General features: G+C 37.1%; 1 protein-coding gene across 2 annotated transcripts in view; it reads right to left on the bottom strand.

Annotated features, from left to right (window-relative positions):
* The window catches only part of LOC120777411 (fat-like cadherin-related tumor suppressor homolog), an 84,096-nt gene that overhangs the window by 30,433 nt on the left and 34,053 nt on the right, over positions 1-19,610 (bottom strand). For both annotated transcript variants that reach the window (XM_040108710.1, XM_040108711.1), the window contains exons 3-10: positions 12,779-15,362; positions 12,605-12,711; positions 12,264-12,471; positions 10,973-11,034; positions 10,723-10,878; positions 10,283-10,649; positions 5,350-6,358; positions 5,017-5,202 (exon numbers count right to left, since the gene is read on the bottom strand). In XM_040108710.1, coding sequence (XP_039964644.1) covers positions 5,017-5,202; positions 5,350-6,358; positions 10,283-10,649; positions 10,723-10,878; positions 10,973-11,034; positions 12,264-12,471; positions 12,605-12,711; positions 12,779-15,362 — 4,679 coding nt within the window. The remainder of the gene's footprint in view (positions 1-5,016; positions 5,203-5,349; positions 6,359-10,282; positions 10,650-10,722; positions 10,879-10,972; positions 11,035-12,263; positions 12,472-12,604; positions 12,712-12,778; positions 15,363-19,610) is intronic.

Here is a 19,610-nt window from a genome sequence, read left to right as displayed (position 1 = left end):
TCGAAACTTTATTTCGTAACATCTTATAATTCGTAATTATAATAAATTCGTTAGGTTTTGCAGACTGTCATGGCGCCATTACGACGCTATGTAAGTATGTTGAAGTTTATGTTTCTAACACTGCTTTCGCGTAATTTGCGGCGTTTTTTATAACTGTAAAACTAAAGTTTAAAACTTGATGATTAATTACCAGCACAAAATATAGCATTTAACAAAAATCATATTACGAATCAAGCAATATATTCAATGCAGACGAAACTGGGTTATTTTAAAAGTGAGGAAATTATTTGCTGTATACATGGATGGCTCCGGCAGATGCCCAGAGCATGGTAAAATTATGAAGGGAACACTTTTCTAACCTGCTGAATGGCAGTGAAAGTATAACGCCAGGAAAAGGGGAACCCGATTCCCCAATCGATGACGATGGAGCTGACGTTCCATTGCCCGACCATGAAGAAGTGCTAATAGCAATTACCCGTCTGGAGAACAATGAAGCGGCGGGGCCGATGGATTGCCTTTACGCCGCGATGTCTGAATTTGGTATTCCCGCAAAACTAATACGGCTGTGTAAAGTGACGTTGAGCAATATCAAAAACTCCGTCAGGATCGGGAAGGACCTCTCCAAGCCGTTCGATACCAAACGAGGTTTCAGACAAAGCGGCTGCCTATCGTGCGACTTCAATCCACTGCTGGAGAGTATACATATGTATGTAATTCGATTTGATTTCAGAATGCTTTTATAATCTTTTGCAAATGCGATCCACTTATGTCCATTGACGATAGGCTTTTTTCTAATACTACGTCCATGATAAAATTTTCGTCGAATAGTTTGGGCAATACTCCAATCTCATTTTCCATTTCTGATTTTAATTTAGGGATTTGTTCTTACTTTGCAACAATTAAGCTATTTTCGCTATGACAGAAGACCCGTGGACAATCGGAGCGGGACTTTTTTGCTGTGTTTCCCACAGTTTTATACTTAGTAACGATCTTTTGAAATGTAGCAAAACTTTTATACCATACTAAACGACCGATTTCACGTAAGGATTTATTTTCTTTGTGATATTGGGTAGTCGAAAAAAGTTTTCGTATTTTGTCAACAGATGTTGTTGCAGTCACATATTTCCAGTGCTGCCAATCAAATTGTGTCATATCATATAATGTTGGAAAGGTGAGATTTCAAGCTTCAATCGGTGAAGTTGAAAAACATCATATTTTGAAATTTTTGTATAAAAAAGCGGAAGAATGCCACGCAAGTCACCAATTAAATTTGTGAAGTTTTCGGAGACGATGTTGTATTAATTCGTTTCCGTTCTGGAAACTTCGAAATTTCGATTTACACTGATGAAAGTTTGACACTGGTGGAATAATGTCTTTAGCGGAAAAATTGCAAAAACTGGTCGACCAAAATGGTACACATTTGTTTATTTATTTATTAGTATAAATAAAAAAAATAAGTTTAAGTACGAAAAGAATTTTGACTACCCTATATTTATTATCAAAGTTTTCAAATAAGAAATCTGTTTTCCTCTCAGTGCCATTGCTGAAAACTACTTGTATGTCATTTATTAAAAAATATATATGTATGTATGTATGCATATTCCCTCAATTGCTTAAACTCACTTTTTATTGTTTATTTAAATTGTTTACACTTTTCTAAATCAAAATGAAAAATAACATACATACATACATATTTATGTAGCACTCACTCTGTATACTAACTTTTGTGATATCAATGTTGAGTATTGCAATTTGGTGAAATCGATCAAATAAGTTTGCAAGTACGTCACCAAAGGACGTAGCGGCCAATAACCGTTATGGCCTTGAACGAGATGAGATCTGCAAGTATCAAATTGGTCGATGCGTAAACTGCAATGAAGCATTTTATTTGGAGAAGGCCAAAGGGTGTATTTCAATTCTTAGAATACAGTACAGCCGGCGAAAATACTTCCAACAACAAAATTGACATTGACGAGTTTTTTCTCAACTTGCCTTCCGTTTGCGAGAACATTGCTCTATTCGGAAATGCCTTGATATTATACATGGAATGCATCGTCGAAGAAACAGTTACGCAGAAAGCAAGGCCAAACAGTAGATTCTCAACTAATGCCTTAGGACGAATTTACACAATCCACCCGAAAACGACGATTGCTATTGATAAATGTGCGTGGTTCAATTTCATTGCGTACTGTGAATGGTACGGTGTGGGCAACTTTTGGAGAAGCATGCCAGCAATTACAATTGCTGGAACATGATAATCAATGGAATCAAACGATGGACGATTCGATAGCTACTTTGCATGCCACTGAAGTTCGCACACTTATTATTATGGAATACGAACAAAAATTACATTCCCAAGGACATTTTACATCGTATTCGATAAGAATTGGAAATAGGCGAATTCCGGTTGATACTTCCAGTGGTTTGATATCAATTCCTCCTGCCTTTTGTCAATTCACTTCAACGAAGGATGAACTCATCACGAATGCTTATCCGAAAATTGGCCAAATTATCGTAACTACGATGTTTGCGCTCATACAAATCGATGAACCGATCAAGACGATCGGACAATGAATACGAAGCCGTGAATTATCCAGTGGAATTTCTAAATTCTTTGGAGAAGCTTGGTATACCGCCGCATCATTTGCGTCTGAAAGTTGGATCTGTATTGTAATGAAACCCGATTGATTGTGACGCAGCTATCGAATACAAGGAGGCGGAATGGTTGATTCTACGAATTCTTTTGAGTTCAAACAATTTGCCATTTCAGTTCAAACATATTCAGTTTCCAGGGAAAATTGCATTTAAGATGACAATCAACAGAACACAAGGATAGTCGCTAGAAGTGTGTGGCATATATACGTGGCGTGATCCCAAGTTGGAAAACCATTCTCTCTGTACATTTACGCACCAAATTAAGAAAAATGTAGAAAAATCGCAAATAAATGATTTTTAACACAATATATATTCAACTTTCTTTTCATTTTAAAACGCATAATTTCACGCAGGACAACGCCTGCGGGGAAATATAAAATAAATAGGCAGAAACGAATTAGTGAAGTGTTATTGGGTGCAAAAGTTAAAAATATACATACATAAGTGTAAAATTCATTAGAAATCGGAGAAACACGAACTTTAAATAGTTGAACTTTTCGAACTTTATATGCAAATATCAAAAACCATAAGTCACCGACAACTACATATAAATATATATTTTCTTGATCTGTTGCACCTCTTCTATCCGTACATAATAAAATACAAAATTCACCCGCGGGCTGGGTATACTAATAATAACTATAATAACTAAGTTTGTGCTCCCTTTTCCACTTTTGTAATTTCTAACATGTACATATGTATATACATATATAAGTACAATATATTTCAATTCATTTTTAAGATATGTATGTATGTACATAAATCCATTTCAAATGTATCTGGAATTTTTATGTATGGTTTGTGGCGCAAAAATATATGAAATTGGTTTGCAAAGCGTTGTACAGGAAGTCTTTGGCACGTGTCCTGCAATGAACAATTTTTTATACTTTTGATTTTTGCGAATCAGAGCATTCTTATTGTAGGTATCGAAACTCGTATCGGGATCTTCGCACATGCTCTCAAATGTCATATCGATATCAAGTTCGTTCACTTGTGTTGCCATTGAACGTGACACGTTACGTTTGCGGAAAATCCGTCGTGGTCTTCTCAGTCTTTTGAGTGGAACAAACGGCATATTCTGATTTTGTTTCTTTTATTTACATATAATTTTTTCTTTGACTATTCTGAAGTTAATACAAATCAAAAATTTGAAAATTTGAGAAATTAAAGAAAAGAAATTAGAAAGTTTTGTAATGCCAGAAATTGTCGGTGATCGATATATATTCAGACGCGCATCCAGACCCCCAGCTGAGATGGGGGAAAACGGGTAGTTTCCTCCCCAAAAGTTAAAAGTTACACATTATTTCCATCAAAAGTGACACTCCGCGAAGAAAAAGACTTTGAGTTACAAGTACAAAATTATATACCCAGAATATATGCATGTATATACATATATATACAGAAATTTTCAATAATAATCCACTATCAAATTATTTTTGTAAGGAGAGAGTAAAAGATGAACAGATATTCACCATGTGTCAAATTTTGGAAAAGACCCATGAAAGGAGAATCGACACACACCACCTCTTCGGTGATTTCAAAGCTGCTTTATGCCGCGATGTCTGAATTTGGTATCCCCGCAAAACTAATACGGCTGTGTAAACTGACGTTGAGCAACACCAAAAGCTCCGTCAGGATCGGGAAGGACCTCTCCGAACCGTTCGATACCTTTCTCCAGACTGGATAAGGAAGCAAAGTAAATGGGTCTGGCAGTGAACAAGGGCAAGACGAAATATCTCCCATTTGTTAAAGTGACTCCCAATTTTTGAATAACGTAATCACAGATAACGAGTCATGGAAGGCCGATGAAAGGCAAGCATTTTGAGACGACAGAGAGGATCCAAGCAGAATGCACCTCGTCTCTCAAGGCTATTCCGAAGAATGCCTTCCGTGACGCCTTCAATGCTTGGAAATCGCATTGGCAGCACTGCATCGACACAAAAGGAGCCTATTTTGAAAGTTTATAAAGAATTGTAACGATGGGCTCATACTCAGGCTTATTACTTTCCGGAAAAACCCTGTATGTCAGATATATCTTATTTGAGGATGATTTTAATATAATTTTTGCTGATATAGCTGCAAAACTAATTGGGTCTACATATGACTTAAAAAGTAAGTTTATAAGATACACGTTTTATGGATCTTGCCAACACCTAAATATATTTCATCGGCTTTGATACTTGCAAGTTGCGCGAGTATGAAATATTCGGTTGCACTAAAACTTAGCCCTTCCTTACTTTTTTCTACTAAGTTTCTTGCTTTTAGGTCTGAAGAACAAAAAATTCAAATATTTTACAATTCATTGTAATTTCAACTAAATACTTAAACAATAATTAACCATATGCTTAGAAAAAAAATTACCTGTTTTGTGGATCGTTTCTTTGAAAAACGAAAGAACCAATTTTGGCAATCTCTGAAATAGTTCCATTATATGCATTTTTCTCGAAGTATGGTTCATTGTCGTTTATATCTAAAATATGTATGATAATACTGTGCGTGGAAGTAGCTGATGCCATGTTTGTTGCAATAATAGTGAGATTGAAAGATCTGAAAAAGATGAAAATTCAAAAATTCATTTTAACACAAATATCTATAAATGGTCCCGCCAGTTATAAAAATCTATATCAATCAAATCTAAATAAAATTCTACTTAATAACTTGAGCCTTTTAGTAATAAAAGTCTATTTAACTTACTTATTCTTCTCATAATCAATGATGTCATTCGCTGTTATCACACCAGTTGAGGGATTGATACGAAAACGTTGGCCTTCATCACCATCCGCCACCTCGTAGAACACAGACGAGGAAGAGCGTGCCTCCACTTGACAAACAAATGCACCCACTGGAATATTTTCATAGATCTCAATCACGTTAAGTGGTGCCATAAAGATAGGTGGATCATTTTCGGACATAGTTACGATGATATGAAGTGGCATTTGTGAGGAGAGTGGCGGCTCGCCGTGATCTGTGGCCTTAATTTGCAACATATACTCTTGCATTTTATTGATATTCAAATTTTTCGAAATCGTAACCACACCCATTGTGGGTTCTATTTCAAAAGTATTGCCAACATTACCAGTTATTATGGAGTACGTTATTTCAGCATTTGCTCCACTGTCCAAATCTAATGCTGTCAATTCAGTCACTTTTGAACCGATCGCCGCACTCTCTGGTACTTTACTTTGTACGATTTTGCTCATAAATTCTGGATGATGATCATTATGATCGTGTACAGTTATCACGATTTTTGCATAATTCCGTTTGGCTGGAGTACCTTGATCCTTAGCTATCACTATCAGTGTGTGATACCTGTTTTTTTCATAATCCAAACGTTTTATCACCAAGACATTGCCACTGATGGAGTCAACGCGAAATAATGACAGTGATGTTGGATCTTGTGCGGCATGTAACGTATAGAAAATCTTATTATCTTCATCCTTATCGGTGGCATGCAATTGCATTATGATGGCTTCCTCTTCGATATTCTCGGATATGTTTACATAGTATATATCTTGTGTGAACTGTGGACGATTATCATTGATATCGACAACGTGTATGTAAAGATTTGTATTAACTATATGTGTGCCATCGGTGACGGTAACTGTCAAATTATACGATGACTGAGTTTCACGATCCAAACTTTTCGAGAGTAATATGTGACCATTTTCCTTGCCGATGTAAAATTCATTGCGTTCGTTGCCATCTGCGAAAGAAACAGTTTTATTTTATTTAGTATAATATTACATTGATCTGTATTTACTATTTTTATACCCTGAACAAGGTATATTAAATTTGCCACGATGTTTGTAACAACAAAACCATCAGCTTGACGAGCTAAGTCAATTTAATTGCTGAAGTTATTATGATTCAAACGCCAGGAAAATCACTTCTACCGATAATATCGAAGCTTTTTGAGAAAATTCTCATAAAAAGTCTTAATAAAATCGTAGAACGAAAAACAATAATTCCAGCGCATCAGTTTGGCATTCGACTAACCATTCTACGATTGATCAAACCCACAGATTACGCACATTATTGAAAAAGCCTTTGAGGGAAAAAATTATGTTCTACCGTATTTTTGAATTTTGCAAAAGCGTTCGTTAAAGTTTGTCACAAAGGACTGATTTCGAAACTAAAACTGACTTGAGCGAAACAGCATTATGACATCATAAAATTATATGTATATATCAAGTCGCTACTTCTGCGTTAAACAAGGAGACAAGTATCCCATCCTTAGGGAAATAAAAGCAAGAGTTCCACAAGGTTCACCCATGACCTGCCAATAGCCTGCAATTATACAACAGACACATTTGCAGATGATACCGCGTTGCTTGCTGTACTTAAGGGGTCAGTAGGGTAATTTGGGCCGGTTTTTGACATTTTTTTGACATTTTCATTCTACAATAGAACTTTTTTCACATATCATGAGGTACATATGTATACGTGGAGTGTATAAACAAATTTTTTCGGAATTTTTTGATGACGTCTGTCGGAGAAATACGAGCGCTGCTATATATATTCTGGCCTAGGGCAACACTAAGTGTTGCCAGGTGCAATCTGACATTTCCATTGGAAAGTTTGACATTTTTTAGCATAACATCACTCAGAACGTTTTGTCATTTAATTGTGAATTGTTTTATTTACAGGGAATTAAAAAATTCATCTCGGCCAAAAAATGGAATTAACTCGTGAACATTTACATGCGATCATTTTTCACAACTTCCGACGTGGATTATCACGACAAGAGTGCATCGATGAACTAAAATCTTTGTATGGCTATGAAGCACCATCCTATAGTACTGTGAAAAACTGGTACAACGAATTCAATCGTGGCCGACGCTCGCTCAAAGACGAATTCCGTCTAAGGTCGTCCAAAAACAGCCGTTGTGCCAGAAAACATCGATGCCGTACGTGAACTGATAATGCAAGACCGTCATGTAACATACCTTCAGATAGAGGCATGCCTATGCATTTCTCCCACCAGCATACATTCGATATTGCATGAACACCTGGCCGTAAAAAAGGTTTGTTCTCGTTGGATCCCGCACAATTTGACAATCGCTCAAAAAAAGGCTCGTGTGGATTGATGTAAAGAAATGCTGAAAAAATACGATCGCGGTGCTTCAAAAGACGTTTATAAGATCGTCACAGGTGACGAATCATGGATCTAACCATTTTCTTTGATAAATATGTCTATTTACATTATTAGGCCAGAAATATATATAGCAACCTACGTAGCTGGGTGAATGAGTTGCGTTTTTTCACTGGCGGACACGATTTCTCATGTTTGGATCATCTGAAACACAAAAACCCTACTTATTCTTAAAATATACGGGAATGGTTATCGTCCCTACCAGAATCATGAAAAAATGTTGATAAATAGAAAAGGAATTAACGTTTTTTTTAATTTTTTTCCGTGTTTTTTTTCATAAATTTTGTCTTAATATTGTCAATAAATTATAAAAAAAATTTTGAATCTGGTAGGGAAGATAGCTAGACGTCTTGTGAACATTAAAAAAAATAATAATTAAGCAAATCGGTTGAATAGTTCGACCGGAATCGTGTCCGCCAGTTTAAAAAAGTGTGTTTTGAGGAAAACGCGTTTAAAATTTGAGGTGAGCATTCCGAGCGCTCCGAACGTCGTGCGGTATTATTATTTTTGGGCCTTTTTCGAAACCTTCCAATGGTAAAGTGGTACATTACATACATTAATTTTAAGGGTATACGACAACAGAAAATGCAAAACAGAAAAAAAATTAAGATTACCCTACTGACCCCTTAAGAAAGTCTTTTGACTCTAAGCTACGGAAGTTCATATAAAAAACAAATGGAAGGAGCTCGACATGCGACTCAAAAATATTAATATGTTAATTGGTAACAAATAAGTGTTATCCATCGAAAATAAGTTACTTATCTACAAACAAATACTCCGACCGATATGGAGCTATGGTGCACAACTCTGGGGATGTAGTAACGCAAATAATAAGAAAGTCATCTAACAATTTTAAAACAAAGTATGTATTAAGACTAATTGTCAAAGCGCCTTGGTATTGTAGATGTGCTGATATAGAGCGTGATCTAGACGTAAACTCGGTTAAGGCAGAAATATTTTAAATTGCAGCATCATATAGTGCAAGTTTGCAACAGCATTGTAACGAAGAAGTAGCCATGTAATTTGCTAGAGATGGACAACCAAGACAACTCAAACATCTCAAGCCCAGCGATTTTTCAAATTAGCCAATACCCAAAGTTGTTTTGTAATTTTGTAATAACTATAGGTTTAAATATGGCTCAAGCAGTTCGCGACTTCCGGTTTTTGACCAAGTATCCTCTGGGTAGCCTAAGAACATCCGTTTGAAGGCGAGCTAAAGTAAGAAGGCGAAACATCCTCTTCACAGGGTTGTGCGCTGGGTTTGGGACCCACCACGTAAAAAACAGTACCAATGAAAAAGCACAACAAGCCTCGGATGAGAGACCCCCTTTTGATGACGGCCATAGCAAACGAATTAAGGACTACGATTTTACGGCATGCACCTGGAATGTCCAGTCCCTTAATTGGGAAAATGCCGCTGCCCAGCTGGTTGATGTCCTCGGTAGAGGACCGCCGTCGAAGAAATGCGATGGACAGGACAAGGACTGAGACGAGTAGGTTCTTGTGGCATTTACTGCAATGGCCATATAAAGGAGCGCAAATTTGGTGTGGGATATTGATATCATCGGCCTCAACGCCCGCGCCGTTAGTTCTGCTTTCTCCAGACTGGACAAGGAAGCAAAACAAATGGGTCTACCAGTGAACAAGGGCAAGACGAAATATCTCCTGTCATCAAACAAACAGTCGTCGCACTCGCGACTTGGCTCTCACGTCACTGCTGGAAGTCATTACTTTGAAGTCGTAGATAATTTCGTCTATCTTGGATAAAGTATAAACACCAACAACAATGTCAGCCTGGAAATCCAACACAGGATAACTCTTGCCAACAGGTGCTACTTCGGACTGAGTAGGCAATTGAGAAGTAAAGTCCTCTCTCGATGAACAAAAACCAAACTCTAAAAGTCACTCACAATTCCCGTCCTGTTAAATGGTGCAGAGGCTTGGACGATGACAACAACTGATGAGTCGACGTTGCGAGTTTTCGAGAGAAAAGTGCTGCGAAAGATTTTTTGAGTTATACGACGCCATTGACATAGTTAAGCGAATTAAGAGACAGCGGCTACGCTGGCTAGGTCATGTTGTCCGAATGGACGAAAACACTCCAGCTCTGAAAGTATTCGACGCAGTAGCACATTGCGAAAAGAAGAAACGACTAGCGCGCTGTTGTTAACTCAGCTATAATCGCGTAAACGGTGTCTACGCCAGTAAAGAAGAAAATAGGTTTAAATATATGAAGTCAAGTTGCTTATAAGTCCTTTCTTTTATCTGAACTAGTTGCAATATATTAATAAAAAATACTGTTCTTGTTTGTGAATGGTAAAAAGAGCGGCCGAAGTGAAGGTTTTTTTCTTGTGATAATTCAATAACAATTCTTAAAAAGTGTGAATCGTTAAAAATGATTAGGCAAGTGAAGATCTAGTAGTAGATCGCCCATTGATCAGTTTCAAACTCATACACTTCAATTGTTCATCTTACCACTTAAGTTATACCACAAATGATCGTTGTCTTCATCGGTCGCCTGTATTAGTGCTACTAAAAATCCTGGCCGATCACTTTCAGTTACATCAATACGACTATCTTCCTCTTTTATAATAGGCGCATGCGGAGAATTTGTCGATACTGGTATGACAACTATATTTAATTTAGCATTTTGGTTACGTTTCGGATTTCCATTATCTTCAGCTCGTATATTCAAATCATATTCGGCGTCCACTTCCAATGGTTTCGTTAAGTAAATAAAACCAGTGTCTAGGTCCATGCGAAAACGGTTTTTACCCTTGCCAGATTTTATGAAATAAGTAATGCGCCCATTCTCACCGATGTCATTATCAATGGCACGTGCCTAGCAAGAATATGAAATAAGGAGAATAAAAAAAGATAACTTTGAAAGCTTGTCGATGAAAGTATTTGAATACCTGGAAAACTGTTTCGTTTATGTCTACTGTAGAAGGTACTTGAATTTTGTAGAATCGTTGCTCAAATTCAGGACTGTGATCGTTGATATCTACAACTGAAACAACGACACGCGTTGTTGAAGTTAGTGCTGGAGTGCCGTTATTGGTAATGGAGATCTACAGTAGAGATTGAGGGAATTGATTGGTTATTGAAAATTTTATTTATGTGTGTATTTCAAAAGTATCTGAAAGTAAGTAAGTGATAAATTACCTCTAGTATATGCTCTGATTGATTTTCTCTATCTAGTTTTCTCTCCGTAGTTATCAAATTCCCTGTAATAGATATCAATAAATATTTAGTGATCTTTTTTTATAATCTTGCAACATATTGCTAAAGAAAATAAAAGTTTTTTTCCACTTGACGGTTCTTTGTAACACCTAATAATTTACACTTCGCGTGTTTTTTGAATCGATAGTTTTTTTTCTGTAAGTTGATAGTACTATTAGTGACATCTATGTTAAATTTCACGTCAAAATATTCATTACTATTTAAGATACGCGTCGTTTTGTGAGGCTCTAAAATTGAATTCTTCGATTTTTACTATGTCTGAATTTATTGAACAAAGAAGTGTGATAATGAACCATCTCATACTGCATTGGTTATTCGTGATCATTTCGCCACATTTTCAAATATCGTGCCGCAACCACGCATTCGCCTGATTTACCTTCGTGTAACTTCTCCCTATTCAGTAAATTCACTTGACCACTCCGAGGACACCGTTTTGACTCAATTGAAGATATAAAAGCTGAATCGAAGAAGGTTCTGATGGCCATCACGACGGAGGATTTTCCAAGTGCTATGATGACTGGTAAATTCGTTGGCATAAGTGTATTGCAGCGGGTGGGGATTACTTTGAAGGATATGAAATGGGCAAAATTCACCATTCTGTTTGATAAATCAGGATGACGAGACGTTTTGAAATCCGAGTGTTTGTCTATCAGGTAAATAAGATTATCCTACTTCCCATATTTTCATTTTCCAGTATGCAAATCAAGCACCAATGAATGTATCGGGATGAAACTCTGCACGAATAACTAGTACTAAATAAGCCACCTTAAGACCAAAAATTGTCAAAATTATTAAATTAAAAGTAATTACAACTGTTTTCGGGCAATCTACGAGACATATTATTGAAATTCGGAGAAAATCATTTCTTCATAACAGTATGGAAAATGGCTTAAAAGAGATGAATACTTTCCTTAACCCCCATATACCTAACAAAACTTCTTGAAAAGAAGTCGTTTGAGTATTTCTGCAAACTCTGTGAAAATGAGTAAAATCATTGCCCCACAAAATGGGTGAAATTGGGACTACACCTCCCTTAGTTCCTATATACCTAACATTAATATTTTCAAACTTCCGGTTCATTTTATAACGCATCTATCGGTCAATATAAAGAAATTCAGAAAGAAAATTTCTCTAATAACAGTATATCATCTTGTCTTAAATGGATAAAGGCCTTCCTTGCATGTTATTATATGATTTCAATATTTTACTATACCTGATGTTGAATTTAAATCAAAAAATCCTTCCGGATTTCCCGAAGTTATCCGGTAAGTAAAAAACTGTGCTGGATTCTTATCGCTGTCGAAAGCGTTTAATTGTATGACGGGTGTGTTCTCTGGACTACCTTCCAAGACAGATACGTAGTAGACTGGTTTATCAGTTAATGGCACATTGTCGTTTTCATCTTCCACCTGAATGTTGACCTGTGGGAGAAAAGAACCAAATTCTTTGTTTAAATTATATAAGCGCTTATTGCTGAACATATTCTTTTCTAACCTAAGTTTTTTAATTACCTTAAGTTAAATTATGAAATTTAAATCTAAATTTTATTTCTACCTGCACACAACTGCTCAAAGGTATTATTGCATTATCTTGAGCGCAAAGCGTAAGCCAATAACTGGATTTTGTTTCAGCATCCAAATGGGATAATGTGCGTATGACACCTTTAAAAGAAAGCGAATATTGTTATACAAATCCGTTCCACAGCTAAAAATACAAACCAGTGCTTACCTTCATCATTTACTGTGAACACACCGATACCATCGCCACCGCGTATACTATAGGAGATCTTCGAATCTGGTCCATTTATATCGGCATCTTTCGCGGTTATGTTCATTACAAAACTGCGTGACGGCAGATTTTCTTTCACATGGCCTGTATAGACAAAATCGTCGAATTCAGGTGCGAAACGATTTTCATTCACATCGATAATCTCAATCACCACAGGCATATCGGTTGTTAAAGATGGTGAACCGCGATCTATCGCACTCACTATTAAATTATGCACTTGTCGTTTCTCGTAATCCAAATAGCCTAAAGTATGTATGACACCGGTGTGTTTGTCAATTTTGAACAGCTCTTCAACCGCCAGCTCTTCCTTTATTGAGAAGAATATTTCACCATTCGGACCGATATCGATGTCTGTTGCTTCGATTGCCGCCACCTCTGTACCGCGAGGTATATCCTCACGCACTTTAAAAATGAATTCCTGTACACCAAAAATGGGCGCATTATCGTTGATATCCTCGACCAATATGTTTATCACAGCTTCGGCTGTGAGTGCTAATTCACCATTATCTTTGGCTAGTATGTGCAGTTCATAATTGTCCAGCTTTTCCCGATCCAACGCGTTGGCTAAATATATACAACCGGTGCTGATGTTCACGAAGAAATCTTTCGTTTCCGTCTGCATGAAGTAGGCAATTTTTGCGTTTTCTTCTATATCCGCATCCGAAGCGTTTAAGCAAAATATCAAAGTGCCATTAAAAGCATTCTCTGGAAGATGAAATGTTGCTAGCGACTTTTGGAAAACCGGTCGATTATCGTTGCTATCGAGTATGAAAACGGGTAACAATTTTGATTGAGACTTTTTCGGCTGGCCAAGATCGTAAACAGTTACATTCAACACGTATTCATCTTGTCGTTCACGATCGAGATACCCAATTATTTGCAGTTCACCGCTATCAGGATCGATGCGAAATACCGAATCATTATCACCGTCCGAAATAGCCACAACTAATTTTCCATTATAACCTAAATCACGATCTCTAGCCTTTATCCACATCACAGTTTCGCCCAACTCAATGCTTTCGTTCAGTCGTAGTTCACTAGGGAAGTCTATGAATTCTGGCGCATGCATATTCTCGCCATAACGACTAGGCGTCAACCCCAGGTCATTTATGTAGGTCTTCTCATGTACGTTTGCATTATTGCGTTCCGCCGCCGCCAAGTTCTCAGCTAGTCGTCTGGAAACACCGGTTTCACGGCATTCAAAGCTACCATAACCACTGAACATATCGATATGCTCCATGAAGACATTCTTCTCATCACCAACAATATCAATGACCATATTCATTTCGTCCGAGAAATGTGTGCCATCAGTGGAAGATACATTTATGTAACGCGTTGTTGCTGAAACATCAGTCAAGTCACAACCAATCGATAGTACTCCTGTAGTTGGATCAAGATTAAAACAGCCATCTTCGCTACCCGATATGAGACGATAGGTAATGAAATCACCAGCATCAAAATCTATGGCCGAAAGCGTGAATATTTCCGTACCAACGGGTATATTACGCAAAACTTTTCCAACACAGTTGACACGCTCGAACTGTGGACGGTTATCGTTAATATCTCTAATTTTGATTAAGAGCTCCAATTCAGTTTGTCGTCGATATGGCAGGCCCCAATCTGATGCGCGTACGCTGAGCACATACGTTCTTCGCATGGTTTCGTAATCGATTAATGTTGTTGTTTTAAGCTCCCCCGAAAAATGATCTATTTCAAAGGGAACCTCATTCAGATTAGCTATACTATATGATATGTATGCATTCTCTCCACTATCCTTATCACGCGCTGTTAATTTTACAACAAAAGTGCCGGCCAATTCATTCTCATCTAATTCGATGGTCGTGTTCATCGGCTCAAATAACGGATCATTATCATTCATATCCTGTATATTAACTTTCACCTTCGCCGACGACTGCTTACGAAAGCCGAGATTAGCTTGATCAATTGCAGATACGGTGAGCGTGTAGAAGGATTTGCTTTCGGCATCGAGTGGCTTTTGTGTGTACAGCATGCCTGAATCAGGATTTATTCGAAACTCACCACCCTCATTTCCTCCAACTATCTCCAAATAGACCATGGCATTCTTACCTAAATCGGGGTCAGTCACTTTCAGCCTGATCACTGGCATATTTGGTGGCGAAGTTTCGGATATTGAGATTTCATATAAATGCTTAGTAAATACTGGTGCGTTATTTCTTTCCTTAATAAAGTGTACTGGAATGGTTTTGTAACAATGCCGCATGGGCACTCCCTTATCTTCGGCACGTAAGGTTAAATTATATTTTATGGAATCGTTTAGTTTTGCAAATTTATTTATTTCAATGAAATATTCACCGATATTATGTGTTGGTGTTATAACGAAATTTCCATCGGGATCACCATCAACAATTTGCAATTTATTTATTTCCCCATGTTTACCAGTGTCATTGTCGCTAACCTTAACTATACCATAAATATTCGAACTAAAATTCGAGGTTATACTAGAAAAAGTCTTAAAATATATTTCTGGAGTGTGTAAATTAACCTGAAAGTGAAATACAAAAACATTATTTGTTAATTAATGTGAAAAAGTTAATATTAAATGTTAAGCTGGAATCTAGGATATCATGGTATTCGGATTAACAAAGGGTATAAAATAAAGTGAAGTTCGTAGAAGCCTTTAGGGCTTCATTCAAGTTAGTACCAAAAACTAGCGCATGATTCATGTTTGTTCGGAGCAGCATGATTGGTTTAAAATTACAAAAATTTTATAAATGGAGTTGGTTCCAAGACGGCTTAAGAAGCGCATTTAGCTTTTTTAGACAAACTACCTATTCGAACAGAAATCTAAGTTATTTTCAGTACGAACTGCACTATTTACAGTGAAATAAGAAATTTATTAGGAAATCTCTTAAGAAATCGGGGATGTTTATAATCAAGAGAATTGAGAAATGTGTCCAAGTAATATTAGAAATAAGTATTTCTCACAAAATCAACCAAACAATGGTCATTGAATAAAAACAATTATTGTGCCTGAGTTCTGTGCCATTAGAAGCAATATAATGTACATATGTAACTTATGTGTAGAAGTTCACGGAAATGAGGAGAATTCTCTGAATTCCATTCACTTGGGAGTGGCTAGAAACGATTATTTTACATTGGCCCAAGCAGCTCACGAGATCCAGGTTTAGAACAAGTATTCTCTGGGTAGCCAGAAAACATACGTTTGAAGGCGAGCTAAAGTCAGGAGGCGAAATATCTTCTCCACATAGTTGTGCGCTGTGTGTGAAAAGAATAAACCGGCCTCGGATAAGTGACCCCCTTTTGATGACGACCCCTGCAAATGTGTTAAGGATTACGATTTATGGGCATGCACCTGGAATGTTTGGTCCCTTAATTGGGAAGGTGCCGCTGCCCAGCTTGTTGATGACCTTGTTAGAGTAAAGGCTGACATCACCGCCGTCCAAGAAATGCGTCCCATCCATCGCATTCGGACTGAGGCGAGTAGGTTCTTGTGGCATTTACTACAGTGGTTATATAAAGAAACGCAAATTTGGTGTGGGAATGATTTTCTACTCGACTTACACTCCTGCTCTCTGGGAGCACTAATCAGCAACTCGGTATAAGAGAACTGTGGGACGGCATTTCAAGCTGTACGTAAGGACAGAAGAACTGATAAAGAGCATCCATCAGCTTCATTGTAGAATATGGTACGGAAGCATGCCCAATGATTGGAATTTAAGTGTGCTGTACCCAATTCACAAAAAGGGAGACCCCACAATCTGCGCATCTACCGTGGGATAAATCTCCTAAATATGGCATACAAGGTTCTATCTTTACACAATACGCTCGTGTGTGAAAGATTAAATCACACCACCGTCAACAAACTGATTGAACCTTATCAGTGTGGCTTCGGGCCTGGCAAATCAACAACTGAACAGATATTCACCATGCGCCAAATCTTGGAAAAGACCAGTGAAGAGAGGATCGACACACACCACTTCTTCGTTGATTTCAAAGCTGCTTTCGACAGCACGAAAAGGAGCTGCCTTTATGCCGCGATGTCTGAATTTTCACACAAGGCGACTCCCTATCGTGCGACTTCTTTAATCTACTGCTGAAGAAAATAATGCGATCTGTAGAAATTGGCCTCAACATCCGCGCCGTGGGTTCTGCTATCTCCAGACTGGATAAGGAAGCAAAGCAAATGGGTCTGCGCACACGCGACTTGCCTCCCATAACTTCGAAGTCGTTTCGTCTCTCTTGGAACCAGTATTAACACCAATAACAATGTCCGCCTCAAAATCCAACGCAAAATAACTCTTGCCAACAGGTGCTACTTCGGACTGAGTAGGCAATTGAGAAGTACAGTCCTCTCACGACGAGCAAAGACCAAACTCTATAAGTCACTCATTACTCCCGTCCTGCTATATGGTGCAGAGGCATGGACGATGACAACATCTGATGAGTCGACGCCACGAGTCGAGTTTACGAGAGAGAGGTTCTGCGAAAGATTTATGGCCCTTTGCGCATTGGCAACGGCGTATATCGCGTTCGATGGAACGATGTACGAGTTATACGACGACATTGACATAGTGCAGCGAATTAAGAGACATCCGCTTCGATTGGAATCTCCAATTGGCGCCACCTTGGGAAAGAAAGAAACAACTGGCGCGTTGTTGTTAAGTCGGCTATAACCGAGTAAGCGGCTTCTAAGGCAGTAGAAAAGAAGAAGAATTCCTTAATGATATGCCACCATATGACCAAAACTTTTCCAAATCCAACCAGAACTGTTCAAGTCTCTAGATACAGAATATGTGGACCCCAGTATCTATAGTTGACTTTTCAACGAAAATATCGTAATTCTGTGTATCAAAAATGGGTTGAATCGGATCATCGGTCATTACTTCCCTGAACCCCCATATACCTAATATAAAGATTTTTAAACTTCCAGGTTATTTTATGCTGGATATATCAGCCAATATTTGAGTTATTTCAATGAAAACTACAGAACATATCTTACTCATAACAGTATATGTTTGTGTCTAGGATAGATACAATTGGGCGAAAACTTGACTTAGCCCCCATATAAGTATTACCAGAATTTTCGAACATCCGGCTGACTTTCCTTGACTGTTGAATATATGTGAGATACCTTAATGAAATCCAGGGAACAATTGTTTAGTATGTGCCATAATAATAGTATATAGATAACAACAAATCTTATGCGAACAAACAAATCCAACAAATCTTATCGAATTTGTCGGTCTGTGTATGAGTTATATAGAGTACTAGCGCTCCGGTACGTGCTTCGGGAAATAATAAAAAAAATCTTTTTAACATCACATTCAATTATTCAAACAAAAAATATTTTATTAATTGCTATCTATTTTAAAACTTAATTGTAATCGTTTGAATTGAAATGGCATATCAGTTGATAGGGATATCAATCATAGGGATACGCGGTATCAAAAAACTTTCTCCTTTTGATTTAGCAGTTAAAAATAAAATTTTCCAACAAAAAATGTGATAAATAAAGAACCGCTCGACCGATTTTGTGCACACTTCACATAAACCAGCTACTAAATAGTCCGAGCAAAACCTAAAGATTTGGTTTGGATAGGTGTAGATATAGTATATATATTGAATTTATTTGTTACAAAAAGTTTCCGATTTTGTGCAAACTTCACATATCACATGATATCTTGCAGCTAATTTGGTAGAACAACGGAAAACGGTCTTTTTTAATTGACCACCACTGCAGAACATCAAAATCTTCACTGTAAGCTTTATTAACATTTTTATACGTTTGAATTTCATCTTGAATATGGGATATAATGTTAGTGCTCTGAATAGGTTGGGAATAATCTGCAAAAATATTATCTATTTCCTGTGTGGGTTTAATTAATTGTACAATATCCTCATTTTGGCTATTTATATTAATATCTATCATCATTTCTTCAATGTCTTTGACAACCTGTTCCTTTTCTAAATCTGTGAGTTTTGTCAATTTATTTGTGGGTGGAAATAAAAATAGGGCAAGGCAATGTTATGAAATTTTTTTAAATTATTTTATTTTAAAAGTGAAAACTTACATTTTTGTACAATTTTGATGTCATTGTCTTTCGAAGTGGCTATTTTTTTAAGTTTATTAATGTGTGGAATAGTCAAATGCAATGTTGGATAATTGCTACCCTTCAGCTTTTTCGAACAAGCTTCAAAAGGAGCAAGAAGTTTCATCAGTCCGCTTATATTATTTACATTAATATCTTGAATTCTACATATTTCTTTTTTTTTCATCAAAATCTGAGAATTTTATTGCAACAAAAACTTGCATTCTCTTGTGCGTTCATTGCACGAGTGTCGTTTTCCATACAATCCATGTTTATATACGTGTTGAATAATACTGAGCTCATCTGCACAGTTGTATAATAGCACACACAAGCTGTCCTTATAATTTCGCTTGATTTACAGCGTATTAAAAAAAGACAAATGTAGTCCTCATTCACGAAGAGTTCAACCATTCTAAGTGAGAACAATAAAAATGCTGTGCTACTTAGTACTTCTGCCCTAAGAAGTATACTGTACAGCAAAGAATGAGTACAGTATTTTTAAGAACACTACACTACTGTACAGGTCTGTTAAGCTACATAGATATGGGTACATTCATGCAGAAGTTTAGTATCTATATTGAATTAATTTGTTGCAAAAAATGCGGATTCAGAGGGGGAAATTGAGGACATTTCCCCCCTCCAAGGGCTAAATAGCTTATTAATAATTTTACTACTCTGAA

This window comes from Bactrocera tryoni, chromosome 5 (assembly GCF_016617805.1).
Source record: "Bactrocera tryoni isolate S06 chromosome 5, CSIRO_BtryS06_freeze2, whole genome shotgun sequence".
NCBI classification, from domain to species: domain Eukaryota; kingdom Metazoa; phylum Arthropoda; class Insecta; order Diptera; family Tephritidae; genus Bactrocera; species Bactrocera tryoni.
The sequence above is the reverse complement of the archived record's forward strand: the minus strand, read 5'-3'. Positions and strand labels throughout refer to the sequence as shown.